The 19,965-nt window shown below is 33.6% G+C and overlaps 1 protein-coding gene across 1 annotated transcript in view; it reads right to left on the reverse strand.

Moving 5' to 3' along the window:
• LOC118197973 (retinol dehydrogenase 7-like) overlaps positions 1-19,965 on the reverse strand; it is a 49,927-nt gene that overhangs the window by 1,568 nt on the left and 28,394 nt on the right. Inside the window, exon 4 of the mRNA XM_035369547.2 lies at positions 18,689-18,821. Coding sequence (XP_035225438.2) covers positions 18,689-18,821 — 133 coding nt within the window. The remainder of the gene's footprint in view (positions 1-18,688; positions 18,822-19,965) is intronic.

Below are 19,965 nucleotides of genomic sequence, written 5' to 3' on the forward strand. Positions count from 1 at the left end.
TTCCATACTCAAGGACCCCATTCCGGATATGAATTCCTGGGGTATTTAGAGGATTCCTTGCCAGTGTGGCTTAATTTACATTGGCCAAACTAAGAGAGCCTTAAAATTACTTGTTAAGGCAAATGAGGCATATGTTAGAAAAAAGGAAACACAGAAGTCTTCTGTTTCTCAACATCGTTGGTCCGAAATCCCACTTTGAATTTTTCTGTTGCCAAAATTATTCAAGAAACATCTTCCATTGGTGAACTGGATTTTCTAGAGGCATTTCACATTCAAAAAAATCTTTCTGTTCTCGTTAACGACCGTAATTCCAATCCATTTTTGCCTTCAGACTTTAAAGAAATTATGTTTTAGTTCTGGTTTTATCAACCAGATGGTGTCAGTGGCTTATGTCCTGTCCAGGCTTTCTTATTTTATCTAATCATTATATCTTATCTCGTTCATTTACGCTTTTGCAGCTGAGGATGATCGAAACTAGTCCTGTGAAAATTTGAAAATATAATGCTGATTTTTGTTGTTTGACTTCTAAATCATATTGCATAGATCCATAAACAATAAGACGGTCGGAACGTAATCAGATTCAAGAGACTACTGCATCGGTAGTCAAATGATGGGAGTTCTAAGACACTTTTCAGTGCGTACAGAGTGTCATTCACGTTACAGGGCAGCGTGGAGCATCATCAGTGACATCACAATAGAGGGGGGGGGATTCTCCACGATATCAAGAGTGGAGATGAGTTGTTTCAGGTCTCTGATTGATATGAGAAGTAGAGTTCCTGCTGGAAACAGAATGCGCTAGGAAAAGACAAAATAATAATAATGATAATAATAATAAAAGGTCTCTTCAGGTGTTGATGAAAACTAAACTTTCTGGAAATTTTTTTGTTAGTTTATTATTCTATTTAATTTTATCTTGACACTTTAATAATATCTAGTTTCCCATTTACTTTTAACTTATTTCTTATATTTTCTACTCATAATAATACATTTATTTGCTGCAAATTTTAATATTTAACTTTTCTAAATTGCAATATTTTATTTTATATTACATAGAAGTTTTTTCATACTTTTTGTAATTTTCAGTATACTCTGAATTTAAACTCACTTGTTACATTTTACAAAAACAGTTGTCCACATACCCGCTGTTTATCTATTATATTACTTTATATTCCATTCCTTTAATTTCTTTCGTACTATTTTTTTTATTTTTTTATTTTTTTAATTTGGAAAATTTCAACATACTCTGAATTTCAACTTATTTCTTACATTCTACCATCGTGTATATATAAGCGTTACTTTTTATAACATTTACTTGACTAGTAAAATAAATTTAATGATAATTGTAACTATTTTGATATTTTTTAACCTTTCCAGTTCTTTATAAACTCTTTAATTTAAAATTTTGTGATATATTCTGTTTATAAAGAAACATTTATTTTTCATAATCTTAGCAGTTTTACTTAATATCATGTAGAGTTTCTGATTTCTTTCTCATGTTAATAATACTTCTCTTACACTATCCAATATTTTTAAAATTAAGAAATTCAAGTCTATAATTCTTCATTTCTTTTCTTATGTTATTCATTTCATCATTTTTTCTTAGTTTATATTTCATAGTTCTCGTTCAATTCATTTGTTGTACTGTTTTCATTTACCATAGTCTCACTATACATAAATCAAATATTTTCCTCCATTTTAGCCACTAATACAATTATTTTAATATTTTCAATTATTATAGTTTCCTGCGTATCCAGACGTTTCTTTATAATTTTTAGTATACTTGTTATATTCTCCGATTATAATTAATCATCTGCGTGATTTTATTTGATATAACTTTACGCACAAGTTTCCTTCCACAGCTTTAACGATAGAATTTAATATAATTTACATATAAATGCATGTTTTTAAATACTTTAGATAAAGAGCAATATGTACTTTCGAGCCTTGAAAACGAACTTTTAAATGAACTTGACATATTCTCGCTGTTTATTTTTTACAATGAAATTACAGCTTTCATTCGTAATTTCAGAACCATATTAATGTTTCATCAACTGATGCTAAAATTTTTCTTCCCGCTTCTAACAATTAATACCTATTAAATCAGTATTTTACGTTAATTTATCGGATTCATACCGTTGCTTTTACATTTTAGGTGCACTAACTGGGGTAATTTTACCTTATTGTATGTTTCACGTGCTAAATGATCAAAAGTTTCCGGAAAAAAATTCTTTCTTTATATTACGTAGATGACGCTTCCAGTGATGCAATTATAAATAAGAATGCAGATGGTGCTCATAAAAATCCATCAAGTTGCCTATTGACACTGAGAAAAACTGTGTTATTAACGACTACAATAGCACATGTTTGTAAATAATTCAAAAGGAAAGAGAATTCCAATTCGCGCTATTATTGATAACAACAGCATATCCATGGATGGCAACTCTCACTTTCAAATGTCGCTAGATAACCCGAAAAAGTAGCTAAAAAATCGCTAAATTCAGAAGGAATTTTGCTAAAAGTAATAGCTAAAATTTAAAAAAAAAGTATAATCCATATTCCATAATAGGTTTTGTTACTCGTCATTTTTTAAACTGAATCTTCATAAAAATATAAATAATGTCCCAAGTTTTCTGCGGAGCATCAAAAAGTTTTCACGGACGGCGGACTACCGGTTGGCGACCGTTGGTCTAAAGAGTACCTGTGCCAACTACACAAGCGCAACAAATGGAGCCAGCCTAGCAGAAATATTCGTCTAAATGACTTGGTACTCGTTAAAGAATGTAATATGCCTTCACTACGTTAGACACTGAGGCTAGTAACAGAAGTGCTTCCTGGAAGAGATAATAATGTCCGAGTGGTAAGACTAAAAAGAGCTGAATACTCGTATATAGGTCTAAGAGGAAATTTTTGAAAATAATCAATGTTTATCTCAGGAAAGAGCAATGCATTATAAGTGGAAAATAAATTTGTATTATATGATTCAATACGAAAATGTTAAATTGTTAACATGTAACATTTATGAGGGCTACGATGAATGCGAGTACTGCAATTACAGTTTAATAAATGCGTATGCCACAAATATTTTATCAAACTCCATTTTCGGTATGTTAGTGTATAAGTACGATAGCTATATGTACACATACACATACACACACATATATGTGTGGGAATCATCAACGCCCGATGCTGAATTAGAATACCAGCTGACGTCATCAGCATAGCTCAGCGCGAATCATTCCAGACAGAGTCAGATAGCTTCCAGACGTGGATGTGAGCAGACGGCTCACTCGTCTTCAAGAGTTGAAGAAGACAAACGGTCTTCTTTTGATTTTTCACCTTTAGCTGTTATGACTTTAGATGATCATACTATTTAAAAACTAGCTGGGAACTAATATATTCTATCAACGCCGGAGGAACTCTGTGTGAAAGGACAGTCTGTGATTGTGCATCATTACATGAATCATTCAACATCTAATCTTTACTTAGTTTATCTTTATTAATTTTATTTCTTATCGTTAAATAAAAGCATATTTAAAAATGCTACGATGCTGCTCTCAAGCTCTGATTTAAAGGAAAACCTTACACAACATTGCGACCAACCGTGCGGCCTCGAACTCGAAAGTGTGCGAGTGACATTACGAACTGTGCTTTGAACTGATTGAGTGAACTGTTCTCACAAGTTATTCGATTTATTGGATTACCGTTTAAGTGCCTGGATTACCCTTATTGACGACGATCATCTGTCGGGTAAGTACAAAACTTTCTTTCCAATATGAAGTTAGTAGAAATTCCAGAATTGGAAGCAGCTTTAAAGAACAGCAAAAGTTCTGAAATCAAAAGTTTGCATAAGCTTATTTTTAATACTGATGGAGATCGAAATAACCGGAAAAGATTACGTGAATTTTCTGGCTTTGTATTTAAACCAGGTTCTGAAGAATATAATAAGAAAATAGATAGAGTGCAGAATAGTTTTACTTTGAATGAGTTAATTAAAGTTTGCAATGTATTGTTCATAAATTCAGAAGGTTTAAAAACGGAAGTCGTAACCCGAATTGTCTCTTTCCTATGTGATTTTCTGTATTATTTGAAAATATTTTGCATGAAGAAAATAGTGATATTGAAGATGAAACTGTTAATAAAATTTCTGAAGTAATGCTTGATGATAATCAAAGACACGATCCTGGTTTTAACGAGTCTCAAGTAAATAAAAGTATGCAGCTTCCAATTCAAGATCATTTTAAACCTCATCTTAGTTTTTCGGATATTGAAAGTATTGTTAATCCTTTTTCTGGTAATGCATATGAAAATGTTGATAAATGGATTGATGAATTTGAAGATGTTATAAATTCTTTGAAATTGAGTGATTTGCATAAATTAGTTTTTGCTAAAAGATCATTAAAAGGTAAAGCGAAACTATTTATTCAGAGTGAACCTAAAGTTAATGACTGGTGTAAGTTAAAAAAGCTTTTGAAATCTGAATATGGTAAAGCTTTTAATTCTGCTGAATTGCATGAAATGTCATGTAAACGTAAACTAATGCCTAATGAATCTTTAGATGAGTATTTTTTGAAAATGAAAGAAATGTGTTCGCGAGGTAACATTGAAGATGCTTCATTAATTAAATATGTTATTGATGGTATTCCCGATTCTGTGGTGAGGAAACCTATACTGTATGGTTGCGAAACAACATCTGAATTTAAACAAAGGCTTAAAATTTATGATAGAATGAGATCGGACAATGATAAGTTTAAAAATCCGAAACCGAAAGTAGACACTCAAGTTAAAGATAGAAGTAAGCTTGCGTCATCAAACCGAAATCAATCTAACGTTAATAAGGTCAAATGTTTTAATTGCTAGGAATTTGGGCATCTATCTTCGCACTGTGTAAACAAATCGAAGGGTATAAAATGTGTTAAATGTAGGAAGTTCGGGCATAAATCAAATGACTGTCCAGAGCAGAACCCCGAGACACAACAAGCAGCTTTATTACATCGAATTTCTGACAAGGATAGAATTATGAAGACTGTAGGAATAAATAATCATTTAGTTGATAGTCTAGTCGACACTGGTTCAGATGTTACGATATGCAGCGTAGAGTTACACAAGCAGATTGGTTCTCCTAGTTTAAATTGTAGCGATATCACATTAAACGGAATTGAATCAAAGCAAACGTACCCCATCGGCTTTTTTATTTCTGATATTTCAATTGATAGTTTTTAACTTCGTACGAAAATTTATGTAGTCAAGTCGTTATGTAATCAAATTGTATTAGGTTTGGATGTATTGACTCAGTTTAACTTCTTTTTTACGGAGAATAGCCTTCAAATAATTTCTCATCGGAATAAAAGTAATGTAAACTTGATAACTGCTGAGTCATCTCGAAATTCTAACGTTCGTTGCGTTATGGGAAATTTGAATATTGCTGTGTCATTGAAGAATGTTTATGATCTTTCTCAGTCGTCTGGCGTCTCTGTGAATGTAAACAAAAACCCCGAAAGCGGAAGTGGCTTGACGTTTAATTACCTTTCACATCTGGTGAATGCTATTTCTGTCAACGAGATAGATTTATCTCATATCTCAAATGTGAAACATAAAGAAAGACTGTGTAATTTCATTAATTCGTACCAGCCTCGGAAAAATAGACAATCTGACTTCAAGATGCAAATAAATTTATGCGATGAAATTCCTGTCTGTCAAAATAGAAGATACATGTCTTTCGCGGAACAAAAAATTGTTGACGATCAAATTAAGGAATGGCTGAAAGAAAAAATAATAAAACCTAGCAACTCTAACTACACAGCACCTATTGTTTTGTGTAACAAGCGTGATAATTCTAAAAGATTATGCATCGACTTTCGGAAATTAAATAAGAAGATTATTAAAGACAAATTTCCACTGCCTTTAATTCCGGAAATACTTGATCGTTTAGAACAGTCAAAGGTCTTCACGACACTAGATTTGAAAAATGGCTTTTTCCATGTAGACATAGATGAAAATTGCACCAAATATACCGCTTTTGTAACGCATAATGGTATTTACGAATTTCTTAAAGCTCCTTTTGGTTTATGTATTAGTCCAATTGTTTTTCAAAGGTATATTTATTCAGTATTTCGTGACTTGTTAAATGAAGGTGTACTAATTATTTATATGAATGATATAGTCATACCGGCTAATGATGAAGATGAATGTTTAGACAAATTAGAAAGAGTATTCAAAACTGCTTCGGAATATGGATTACAAATAAATTTCAAAAAGTGCCAATTCTTAAAGCGTAAAATTGAATTTTTGGGACATATAATTGAAAACGGAATTATTCGATCATCACCTTCCAAAACTGTTGCTGTTCGAAATTTTCCACAACCGCGTAACTGTAAACAACTACAAAGCTTTTTAGGACTAACAGGTTATTTTCGTAAATTCATTCCTCATTATGCTAAAATAGCTAAACCTCTTAGTGATTTGCTTAGAAAAGGTATTGGTTTTAAATTCGATTCCAAACAACAGGAAGCATTTTGCAGATTAAAAGAAATTCTCTCTCAAGCACCTGTTCTACACATATTTAAGCAAGGATATCCATTAGAACTGTTGCTAGTAGTCAAGGCTTTGGTGCGGTATTACTCCAATTGTCTGATGATGGTAATTATCACCCAATCCAGTATATGAGTAAAAAGACTTCACCGCAGCAAGAGAAACTCTGTAGTTACGAATTAGAAGCCCTTGCAGTAATAGAAGCTCTGAAGAAATTTCGAAACTATTTGTTAGGAACTAAATTCAAAATTGTAACTGATTGTAGTGCTTTTCAGAAAACTTTAGATAAGAAAGATTTAACTCCTAAAATTGCGAGATGGGCAATGTTTATTGAAGAATTCGATTATGAAATTGTACATCGTTCAGGAAGCCAAATGAAACATGCTGATGCTTTAAGTAGAAATGCTTTAATTTTAACATCATACACATCCGATGTAACTGAGAAGATTCGGTTAGCACAACAACAGAATGAAGATGAACATGTGAAATTGATGAAGAATTTAGTGGAGAAGGGAGAAAAAAATGGATTCTTCGTGAGACATAATATTTTGTATAAATTTGAAAATGGTAAAGATCTGCTAGCAGTGCCAGATTCCTTACAGAACGAAATCATACAGAAGGTACATAAAAAAGGTCACTTTGCTGTAGATAAAAACTGTGAATACTGTAGAGCAAGAATTCTATATTCCCAGACTGAAATGTAAAGTTGAAAAAGTAATTGCTAACTGTATAGAATGTATACTGTACAACAAGAAGCAAGGAAAAGCTGAAGGATTTCTTCATCCTGTACCGAAAGAAAACGTTCCCTTGAGTACGTATCATATCGACTTTACTGGACCTCTTCCATCAACGAACAAGAGATACCAACACATTCTAACTGTTGTCGATGCTTTTACGAAATTTACTTAATTCTATCCAGTGAAATCACCACCTACGCAAGAGGTTATTTCAAAATTGAAGCAACAACAGACTGTATTTGGAAATCCAGCCAGAATTATTTCAGATCGAGGTAGTGCCTTTACATCGAAAGAATTTTCAGCGTATTGTACTGAAAAAGGTATAGAACATATCAAAATTACTACCGGTATTCCAAGAGGTAAAGGACAGATTGAGCGAATACAATGTCCAGAGGATAATCAACAGTATAACTACGAGAAGTACGAAATATTCACCGTTTGAGCTTCTCATAGGCACAAAAATGAAGAACAAAGAAGATATGAGAATTAAAGAAATATTGAACGAAGAATATCTAAAGCAATTGGTGCAAGAACGTGATGAAATGAGAGAAGATGCAAAAAACAACATTTTGAAGATACAAGAAGAGAATCGTAAGCAATTCAACAAGAAACGTAAGAAACCAAAACTGTACAAGATTGGCGACTTGGTAGCCACACAGAGAACTCAATATGGGACTGGTTTGAAACTACGACCAAAGTTTCATGGACCGTATAAAATCATAGCTTTTAGACCAAGTGACAGATATGAAGTCGAAAAAGTAGGATGCCATGAAGGACCGAATTTGACATCTACTGCGGCTGACCATATGAAGCCATGGTCAAATTGATTGATGTTGTATCAGCTCAAAACCTAAGGACCTGATACTCTCTCTCTCTCTTTTTTTATTCTCTTTTCAGGTAGATGATAATGATGTCCACTCAACAGACATCGAGGACGATGCCCTTTCAGGCTGGCCGAAGCTGTGGAGATCATCGACGACCGATGCTGAATTACCAGCTGACGTCATACCAGCATAGCTCAGCGAACATTCCAGACAGAGTCAGATAGCTTCCAGACGTGGATGTGAGCAGACGGCTCACTCGTCTTCAAGAGTTGAAGAAGACAGACGGTCTTCTTTTGATTTTTCACCTTTAGCTGTTATGACTTTAGATGATCATACTATTTAAAAACTAGCTGGGAACTAGTTTTTAAATAGTATGATCATTTATTCTATCAACGCCGGAGGAACTCTGTGTGAAAGGACAGTCTGTGATTGTGCATCATTACATTGATCATTCAACATCTAATCTTTACTTAGTTTATCTTTATTAATTTTATTTCTTATCGTTAAATAAAAGCATATTTAAAAATGCTACGATGCTGCTCTCATGCTCTGATTTAAAGGAGAACCCCACATATATATAGTATATATGTCATATAACTGGTCCATTATTGCGATAAGCCTGCGTTATTATTGAAATAAGATGACTTGGTGAGAGTTGCAGCGGATTCAGAGGACTGCATCGTAACTTGGAAGACTTTGCTGCGTAGTTAGCAAGATGTTACTCGAAGAACGCACATATCGTTAAATTCCACTCATAATTTTATTTTTGGATAATGCACATAATCACTGTGGGTGCGCTATGCACCTTTCAATTTTGTACAGCTCACATTTCTTAAAGAATGGGCTAAATTTAGAAACGTCAACTCTACGAGGCTAGCGGCAATGCAAAACAGCGAAACGAAGCTAGAGAAAAGACGATAAGAGAAGAGGAGTTGGGACTCAATTGACCTTTTATACGAATTCCATTTCAGATCCCATGACAGTTTAATGTCCAGATTTTTGGGTTCAGATTTCATCAGTAAGTGCGCATCAGAACTGCAGGAAAACAAATTTATTGCTGTTATTTTTAGATGATACGGAAGCTAAAGGACTATTATTAATTTATTATTTGAAAGATTTTTGATATATAGATAGATACGAGTATTATATATATATAAGATAAAAAATATGAAAGCAAACTTCTAAATTTAAATCACTATAACCTGTTTTATTTTCTATTTCATTTGGGAACTTCATCTATCTGTCCTAAAAATAGCCCTTAAATCTAAACTGCGCCATTCAAATTAATCATGCGATCTTGCGAAATTAATCATGCGATCCCTTAATGCAGATGCCTGTTAACCAATCACCAAGTTGCAAACCAAAACTTTTCTCTTCGCGTGCCTCCATCTTGCATAACTACGCACTTCAACTTTGCTCTCTACTCTGCTGAGATGTAATTTTGCTGGCTTGCTTTCTAACTCAACAATATCAAAAATGTAAATCTTCTGTGGAAAGGCACGACTAGAGTGCCAAGTGATTGTGGCCACAAATATGAATTGGAAGTAAAACTGCCTCGACTGCCAAGTTCTTTAGATATTACCAAGTTAACATTATTGGTATATTATGCAATCAAAATTCTTCTTCAATATGGATCTAAGCACTTATCGATAGTGTTCCGGCTTTCCCTTTCCTTGTGCTTTTATTATTACATATATATATATATGTTAAATTATTCTAATATTTCGGAATTTCTCTTGTTTTCTTTTAAGCCTGTTCTGTTTGTGGGAAGATATTTGCTATAAAAAAGAATTTAAATTGAGGCGAAGATATTTTCTATGAAAAGAATTTAAATCGAAACCCAATGTTCCATACGGGAAAGTGTCCTTTTCAGTGCGTAGAATGTGACGTCTTTCTTTAGACATAGTGGCTTAAACAGACATGAGAATTCATGCTAAAAAATACTTTTTCAGTGAAGTACATCAGTCAAACACCTTTCCAGTTTGTTTCAAGCGATTCATTCGAGTTGTAATTTATGCGATTCGTCTCCGAAATTTTATTTATGCAATATGTTTACAAGTTTTTGTGAAAATACGGGATTTGAATAGACACCTGAAACGTCATGAAAGAGCCTTCAGATGTAGTGCATGTTCTAAGAAATAGATTGAAGATGATAACTTGACATTTCAAGAAGTTTCTTATCCAAAAACTTGTACTGAAGTTTCTGATATTTTCTCAAGAAAATAATTTAGAAGAATGTATAAAAACTAACAGAGTTACTTTTAAACGTAAGAGATATTTAATGAGATACTCAAAGATATTTAAAGTGCTTGAAAATTTAAAATAACACAAAGTTTCATTTCTTAGAAATTTTACTGGAAGTTCAGATACTTTTTCAATGAAAAGGGATAAAGGGATTTGAAGAAACACATGAAATTCTTTTTAATGTAGTAGCGTCAAGGTGATGCTTTGAAGTAATATGAAACTTCTCATCTTAGAAAATGTTAAGATCTGTTTAAAAGAACAAGGCATCTGTTTCACCATATTACAGTGGAGGATGGTCTGACAGGAACCTTGGATAAACCATAAAACGTTGACAATGCATTAAGTCTACTAAAATCTTGTCTTAAATGATCAAGACATAGATGAGTTTCATGAATATATAAAATTAGAACTTACAGAAAAATTGAGTTGTAATGTATAATAACATATCGGTGTCTGAAACGGTGTTCAGGAGTTACCGATAAAATGAGTCGTGAGTGTGAAGATAGAGAAATTGAATGCATTTACCTGTATATCCCTAGCAACTGTCCACAGTTATTTAAAGGGTATGAAATAAAAAGTGAAGAATTTATTGAATGTGCTTCAGTGTGGGTTCTGGGAAAAGTTAATAAATGCAAATTAAATATCTATATCTCTTTCACATAAGAGTTAATTATTCAGCTATAATAAAAGAAAAATTTAACTTTAAATACGTATATGTATACAGTATATATGTCTAAAAGGTCGATGCAAGAAAAAGAAACGTGTTCACTTCCACGCCTGTCGAATTAATTTCTATCTTTTCGTTGCCCTGCATTGGCAACAGGCTTTTGAGATTTGTCGTTCGTAGGATTCGGTCGCTAAAAGCGTAGCTGGCCTTTAACGGTTGTAATTATTATTTTATGCTTATCTGTACTCCTGAATTATTATTAAATGTTTACGTGTGAATGTTTTATTATTAAATGTATTCAGTTTGGTTGAAATACACCGAGAGTGACTGAATTTATTAAGGATATTTAAAGTCGAAACTGCGTCATCCATGTCGGCGCCATTCTAATACGAGGTACGTAAACATCATTTGGAGGCACCGACGAGATCATATCAAGAATTCGTCAGCAGTTCAATTACAGATAAGTGAGAATATTTTAGTTCGATTTACATCTAAATTTGATTCTTGAAGTTTTATATCTATTTTGCATTGGTTTTTGAACTTGAATACTTCGATTACTTATTATGGATCAAGCTACTGTCATTAGATTGCGTGGTAGGGCAAAAGCGGCCTTCACAAGGTTTCAGAATACTATTTCTTCCGATTTATCTAAAAATGAAGTAATTTTGCATCTGGAGCGCTTAGAAAGGATTTATTCAGATTTTGATAAATTTGATGCCCAATTACCAGAAGAACAGTCAGAAATTGAAGATTTTGAATCGAAGTATTTTGGTTTGAAACTTCAGTATCCAAATTTATTAGATGTAATGAATGTGGCTAATGTGCCAAATGTTACAGGAAATTCTAATATTAGTAACATTAAGTTACCTAAGTTAAATATTCCTATTTTTTCGGGTAACTTTAATGACTGGATGAATTTTAAAGATTTGTTTGTTGCAACAGTGCATAATTCTTCTTTATCGAATGTACAGAAATTTCAGTATTTAATTGGATCACTTGCTGATGAACCAGCTTCTATAATTAAACATATTCCGTTATCAAATAATTCTTATGAAGAAGCATGGGCAAAATTGCTCGCTAGATACGATAAAAAGAAACAAATCGTACAATCGTTAATTAAAACATTTATGGATCAAAAATGTATTACACAGGTTGATAATGTTAATTTACGGCAATTAGCTGATACTTCCGATGAAGTTATCAGAGGTTTAAAAGCTCTTGGTGACAAAGCAACTTCTAGGGATCCATGGTTAATATTTATGTTGCTTCAAAAGGTAGATTCAGAAACTCGAAAGTTATGGGCACAGAAAACAGAGGAAGATGATTTTCCTACATTGGAATCATTTTTTGAATTTTTAAATTTAAGGTGTTCTTCTCTCGAAATTATCATAAATAAAGAAGCGGAAGCTAAAGTTGTTGATAAAAGTAGTAATGTTAGTTCTAAAACATTACAGAATTCTAAATTTAGTAATACTAAATGTTCGAAATGTAACGGACTTCATGTGTTATATAAATGCGTTAAATTTAAGAATTTGGATGTTACTGCTAGAAAGAACTTTGTACGGAAACGAGGATTGTGTTTTTTATGTTTAAATTCACATCTAATCAAAAACTGTAATTCCCAGTTAAAGTGTAATTTGTGTAATTCAAAAACGCATAATAGTTTGTTGCATGAAGATATTAAAGCTAACAACGTACAGCTTTTAAAAGCGCCAAATGAAAACGAAAGCACTCCAGAGAGAATTTCGAATGAATCATGCGAGGGTCAAGGTCAGGTAGTAGTCAGTAATACGATTCAAAATTGCAATTCGGCGATTTTGCCTACAGTTCTCGCACTCGCATTTTCATCCAGTGGCGAAGCTATCGAAATTAAATTATTATTGGATTCCGGAAGTGAAAGTTTGTTTATTTCTGAACGAGCTGTTCGAAGATTAGGATTAAAAAGAACAAATCAAAGGTTACTTTTGCGTGGAATTGGCGGAGTGCCAGCTTCCACAACAGCTTCCAACTCGTGATTTTTTCTCCGTTTTAAGATGTGGCCAAATATATGGTTCTAAAAATGAGCCTGTAGCTCAAAATACAATTTTCGGTTGGGTGATTGCTGGGAAGGTCGGAAATAATATGGAAGGCCCAAAAACAGCAAATGCACACTTCATAAAGTTAGAAGATAATATAAATATTGATTACGAACTTAAACGTTTCTGGGAAATGGAGGATATTGTCGATGTTGGGAGGAAGGAATTTCTGACACCTGAGCAACAATTTTGTGAATCACATTTTCAAAACACTCATGCTGTTAATTCGGATGGGCGATTTGTTGTAAAACTTCCATTTTATAACTCGCATTTGAAGTTGGGTGATTCAAAACCGGCAGCAATTTTTAGGTTGCGTTCCATGGAACGAATATTCAAAGATAATTCGGAATTTGAAAAACAGTATAAAGATTTCATACGTAAATATGAACAGTTAGGACATATGACTGTGATTAATGATGATTTATCTAACAGATCAGATACAGAAAAGTTTTATCTTCCTCATCATGCCGTAATTAAACCTTCTAGCACGACGACAAAATTAAGAGTAGTTTTTGATGCATCCTGCAAATCTGAAAATGGTATATCATTGAATTCTCTTTTAGGGGTAGGTCCGAAATTACAAAGAGATATTTTTGAGATTTTGATTAATTTTCGATTTCCTAAAATTGTTTTCACAGCCGATGTGGAGAAGATGTATCGTCAGGTGATGGTAGCCCCTGAAGATCAGAATTATCAATTGATACTTTGGCGATACAATTCCAGTGATAAAATGCGCACGTACAAGTTGAAAACAGTTACTTATGGTCTTTCCTCTGCTTCATTTTTAGCAACTCGATGTCTGAAGCAGATAGCTTTAGAGACTAAAGAGGAATCAGATGTATCTCGTATATTGCAAGAGGATATGTATATGGACGACATATTGTCGGGTGCAAATACAGTTGATGATGCAGTATTTGTCTGCAAGAAAATATCTTCAATTTTACATGCACGTGGTTTTGATTTGAGGAAGTGGAATTCAAATTCTGTAGAATTCTTAACTGAATTTAAGGAACATTGTTCATCGAATTCTGATTTTGAGATATCTCCTAATTCGAGTTCGAAAGTCTTAGGACTTTTTTGGAATTCAACTACTGATATCTTCAGTTTTAAAGCTACACTGCACATCAACGCACCTATAACAAAAAGACGCATATTAGCAGAATCTGCTCGCATTTTCGATCCTTTAGGTCTCTTATCTCCTTGCACTATATTGATTAAAATATTCTATCAAAAACTATGGTTAGTTAAAGGCGACTGGGATTCAGTTGTTCCCCAGCATATCTCAGATGATTGGTTTAAATTTCAAGAGACATTCAGTCAAATCAATAATTTTGAAATTCCGAGATGTGTCATACTTACAACGGACAGTGTTATCCAACTACATGGATTTTCTGATGCATCTTCGCAGGCTTATGCAGCAGCTATTTACTGTCGCCAAAGGTGCAATGGTACAGTTAAGGTTAATCTTTCGGTATCAAAGACTAAAGTCGCGCCTATAAAGCAAGTATCCATTCCTCGATTAGAACTCTGTGCTGCGTATTTGTTGACCAGATTAATGCGATCTCTATTGAACATTTTAAAGAAGTTTAATTTCGAAATCTTTGCGTGGACGGATTCCAAGGTAGTTCTGTCTTGGCTATCCGCTCATCCACGTAAGTGGAAAACTTTTGTGGCAAACAGAACATCTCAAATCACAGAAGTGATACCTATTAAACATTGGAATCATGTTCCCTCTAAACAGAATCCTGCAGACATTGCTTCTCGTGGTATTGAACCTCAACTCCTACCAAATTGTACTTTGTGGTGGAATGGTCCACCATGGTTGCGTCAGGAAGAGGAAAAATGGCCTGAATATGAATTAAAATCTGAAGATGATGCTGAAGTGAAGGCCGAACAAAGATCTGATCCTATTTTTATTTCTCATATATGTGAATCGAATGATTTATTAGCTAATTTGTTCGAGCATTATTCTTCGCGTTGTAAAATTGTTCGTATTCTGGCTTACTGCCAAAGATTTATTAATAATTGCAAGAAGCATCATGTTACTCAGAACATTTCACGTAGTGGCATTAACTCCAGCTGCCTTATGCCGCTAACATTTCTAGAGATTCGAGAAGCAGAAAATTTCATTATTCGTTGGATTCAGAATCATCATTTCAAAGATGATTTACAATGTATTAAAGAAGAGAAACCTTTACCCAAGAAGAGCCAACTACGTTCTTTGTATCCATTCGTAGATAAAGATGGTCTCTTACGGGTGAGAGGACGTCTTCGAAATTCATCTTTAGCATTTAACATCAAACATCCTGTCATACTTCCTTCTCGACATAAATTTAGCGAATTACTAGTGAAAGAACTTCATATTACTTACCTTCATGCTGGTCCTTCTTTATTATCACACCTCATCAGACAATCTTACTGGATAATTGGAGGAAAGAAACTGATACGCAGTTGTGTCAACCATTGCTTAATACGAGTGTCATCGATTTAAAGCTGCTTCAAATCCGCATTGATGGGTGACTTACCTGAACATCGTGTGACTTTGGAACGACCTTTTTACGCATCTGGTGTGGATTACGCTGGTCCTATTACCATGAAATTTAATAAGGGTCGTGGCTCTAAAACAACGAAAGGCTATATAGCTCTGTTTGTTTGCTTGTCGGCTAAAGCTGTGCATATAGAAGCAGTCAGTGACCTGACGGCAGACTCGTTTATCGCTGCACTTAGACGTTTCATTTCACGTCGCGGTGCACCACGGCACATTTACAGTGACAACGGTACCAATTTTGTGGGAGCATGCCGAAAACCACAAGAACTAAATCAGATTTGGTCTTCCTTGTATGCAACGGAATCGGTTTCCCGAGAACTAACTAAGTCATCTATTGAATGGCATTTTATACCACCTGCTTCGCCCCACTTCGGAGGAATATGGGAAGCCGGCATTCGCTCAGCGAAATTTCATCTGAGAAGAGTATTGAAAGAGACTCTTTTAACCTACGAAGAGTTGTCAACGCTACTTACCCAGATTGAGGCTATTTTGAATTCACGTCCATTTACTTACGTGAACGATACTGATATTGACTGTATTAATGTTTTAACCCCTTCTCATTTCATTACAGGTGATACTTTAACTTCCTTTCCAGAGAGCCATCAGACTTTACGCACAAGGAGTTCTAGGTGGGAACTTGTACAGAATCTACGTCTGGGATTCTGGAAGCGATGGAAAAAGGAATACTTGACTTTGCTGCAGCAGAGATCCAAGTGGCAGTACAACAGACCCAATCTAAAAATCGACACGGTGGTTCTTATCATCGAAGATGGATCTCCACCGCTAGCTTGGCCTATTGGACGGATCATCGATGTCCATCCGGGCAAGGACGGCTTAGCTCGCGTAGCCACTGTCAAAACTAAAACTGGTGTTTTCAAGAGAGGAATTAATAAACTTTCACCTTTGCCTGTGTATCAGGACTAAACCTGATAGGGTGGGAGTATGTTCACTTCCACGCCTGTCGAATTAATTTCTACCTTTTCGTTGCCCTGCGTTGGCAACATGCTTTTGAGATTTGTCGTTTGTAGGATTCGGTCGCTAAAAGCGTAGCTGGTCTGTAACGGTTGTAATTATTATTTTATGCTTATCTGTACTCCTGAATTATTATTAAATGTTTACGTGTGAATGTTTTATTATTAAATGTATTCACTTTGGTTGAAATAGACCGAGAGTGACTGAATTTATTAAGGATATTTAAAGTCGAAACTGCGTCATCCATGTCGGCGCCATTCTAATACGAGGTACGTAAACAAAACGTATTGAAAGAAGATATTACATTTATTAATGTAAATAACTCATGATACATATACTTTAGCACTCACATAGCTAAGGCTTTGTTGTCATGGCTAACTTTTATGAAATTCTAAGCATTAACTACAAATCTCATTCACAAAACTTTAAAATCAATTTTTATATAAAGCTAACAGCATCTATGTAGTTCCGTAGGATAAAGCTAATTCTGAAAGTGTTATTTTTTAGTTATTTCGTTATCTAAGCAATACAAGTAAATGCGCTTTCCTTCAGAAAGTTTTCCATGGGCATAATCAATTAGAGTGTGAAAAATAAAGTAAGCACAAATACCACAATGAATGCAGACTAAAATGTAAAATTAGCAGTATGAATGCAATAAATTAACCTAAAAACTGAATTAGGAGGTATTATTTGTTAGAGAGAGTTATAAAGTTCTACTTAACTTAATGTGTCCTTGGCTACTAGAACTTTACTGAAGTGTCTAGAAACCATTCGCTGGAAGTCCAAACAAGGGTTAAAATATCCTTATATTAACTCAAAAAAAATACTACAGACGTGCTTACAGGAAACCCTTCATTTGGGCTTAAGATATAAAATTAAGGAACTAAATTAATTCTAACTAGCTGAGCCTTAGCCGAAGTTGTACAAAAGTAGCTAACAGAATTGACCCGTAATTAAACCTCAGAGGCAAATACTAACAAGCACGTAAGACTACGGCAGAACGTAGTAAGATAGGCCTAAAGCAAGGACGTATCCCGGTGGCAAAACACGCTTTACTGAGAATATCTGGACTCTTCTACGAAAGGGATTGAACTTCCCATTAAATATTGGTTGTACTTCATTCACACAAAACGCGATACTGAAATCTAATTCTGGCAGGGAGTTGTAGGTATAAAACAAGAATTTAAAGGAAATAGTTTCAAAATTAAAAATAACTCTTAGAAAATTAAATATTTCTTACAGGGTGCAAAAGATTTTAGTATCAGTAAATGAAACAGTTACTATGGTTTTAAAAAACTACGGATAAAAGCTGTAATTTCCTCCTAAAGTATAGAAAGCGAGAGTATTTCAAGTTCGCTTGTAAGTAACTGCGGCTCCAAAGCAAACATTACTCTATAAAATGTAGAGAAATCTCAAGCAAATATTTGAAATCATGCATTCATATATAAACGATGTTAAACCGTATCGCTAAAGTTGTTAAAAGAAACTTGTGCGTAACGTTATGTCAAATAAAATCGTGTAGATGATTAGTTATGATCGGAGAATATAACAAGTATATTAAAAATTGCAAAGAAACGTCTGAATACGCACGAAGCAATAGCAATTGAAAATGTTAAAAAAATTGTATTAGTGTCTAAAACGAAATAAAATATTTAATTTATGTATGGTGAAGCTATAACAAATCTGTTAAACAAACAAATTAAACCAGAATTATGACTTATAAAGAGAAAAAAATGAGCTCATTTGACTCATTTTCATTAATATTGGACTATATAAGAGATATATTGTTAAACATGTGAAAGAAATTAGAAAGTCTGTATAATATTAGTGTCTGTGTGTGTGTGTTATGGTGTGTTTTTTTTTTTGTGTATGTGTGTGTTATGGTGTTTTTTTTTTTTTTTTTTTTTTTTTTTTTGTGCGTGTGTGTGATTACGGCAAACCCCATTATATATTTTTTATCTCACACTCTTAAGTTTTGGATTCAAATTAAGGCATGCAAAAGTACTATTATTCTGACATTGATGGTTCACTCAAATGATGATTATTATACTCAATAATAATTTGCTCTAATCTTTCAGAAATATCTTACTTACTTGTGAGCCGATGGCTGAATGGTGACCACTTTTACGCCAAACCGATACATTTCTAACCTTAGACCATCGCAAAAGCTCTGAGCTGCTTGCTTACTTGAACTATAAGCGACAAGGCCAGGAGTTGAACACCTAGCTAAGTTGAGAAAGAAGTAAAAAATTAATTACAGCAGATGAAAAAATTTAAATAATAAATATCAAATAATTAATGTTAATTTAATTTATTTTGGTAATATTGTTACGAATTTGCTATTTAAAAAGCTAATGTTAGTTCAATTATAAATTAAATGGTTTTATTTCTCGCGCAGTGCAGCGCGTGACGAATATTAAAAGAAAGCTAAGCCGGAAAATTGAAAATACAAGAACGCGTGCATTAAATAAATAAATATCTCTTTTTGATTTCGAGAAAGTACTGGAAGATTCTAGCGCGTGATTTTAAAATCTTATAAAAGGAGGAAAACATCTCAGTTCGTAGTAGTAGTTGCTTAGTTTGTTGTTGTTTAGAAAACTGCTCTTGTTGATTGCAGCGAATTCGCGGATTAGCTTTTTTTTAATATTCGTCACGCGCTGCACTGCGCGAGAAATAAAACCATTTAATTTATAATTGAACTAACATTAGCTTTTTAAATAGCAAATTCGTAACACTTGGTGTAAGTTTAGCTTCCTGTCCAGGGATTGTACTGCCCGGGACGTGCAGTCCTTGAAATAAAACCATTTAATTTATAATTGAACTAACATTAGCTTTTTAAATAGCAAATTCGTAACAATATGAAAGAAACACAAGAAACCAGGTATGATAAGTTTTATATGTAATCATTCTACCTTTTAATCTAAATCGAGAAACGCGTCAGTGGCGTTAAAAATATTAAAATTTTATTTAATGTTATTTTCAACAGAAGTGCAGGAAATGAAACAAAAGCACACGCATGTTCTTTTCAGTTATTCACAGTTGTTTCAATGCACTGTAAAAGAATGATAAGGATGTTTATACTTCTGTTTTTTTTTCTGAAAATAGAATAATAATCATAATAATATTAATTGCATTTCGATAAATTTTTGCTATTGCTGCTATAAATATTCACACAGCTAATTTTGCAATGCGAGTTAAACCTAACTTGTTATGCCAATGTTTTGAGTACTTGACACTCTAAATGGAAATATCTTATTTTACATAAATGTTGATAAAAATATTTCGAAGAATTTACTAAGGAACATGCTATCGTTATAAAAAATTGCAAACTCGTATTAAAACACGAACTCAAAGGTGAATTCTACGCGAG

Source organism: Stegodyphus dumicola, chromosome 2 (assembly GCF_044657685.1).
Source record: "Stegodyphus dumicola isolate Sdum_Otavi_A_Nest chromosome 2, ASM4465768v1".
Classification (NCBI taxonomy): Eukaryota; Metazoa; Arthropoda; class Arachnida; order Araneae; family Eresidae; genus Stegodyphus; species Stegodyphus dumicola.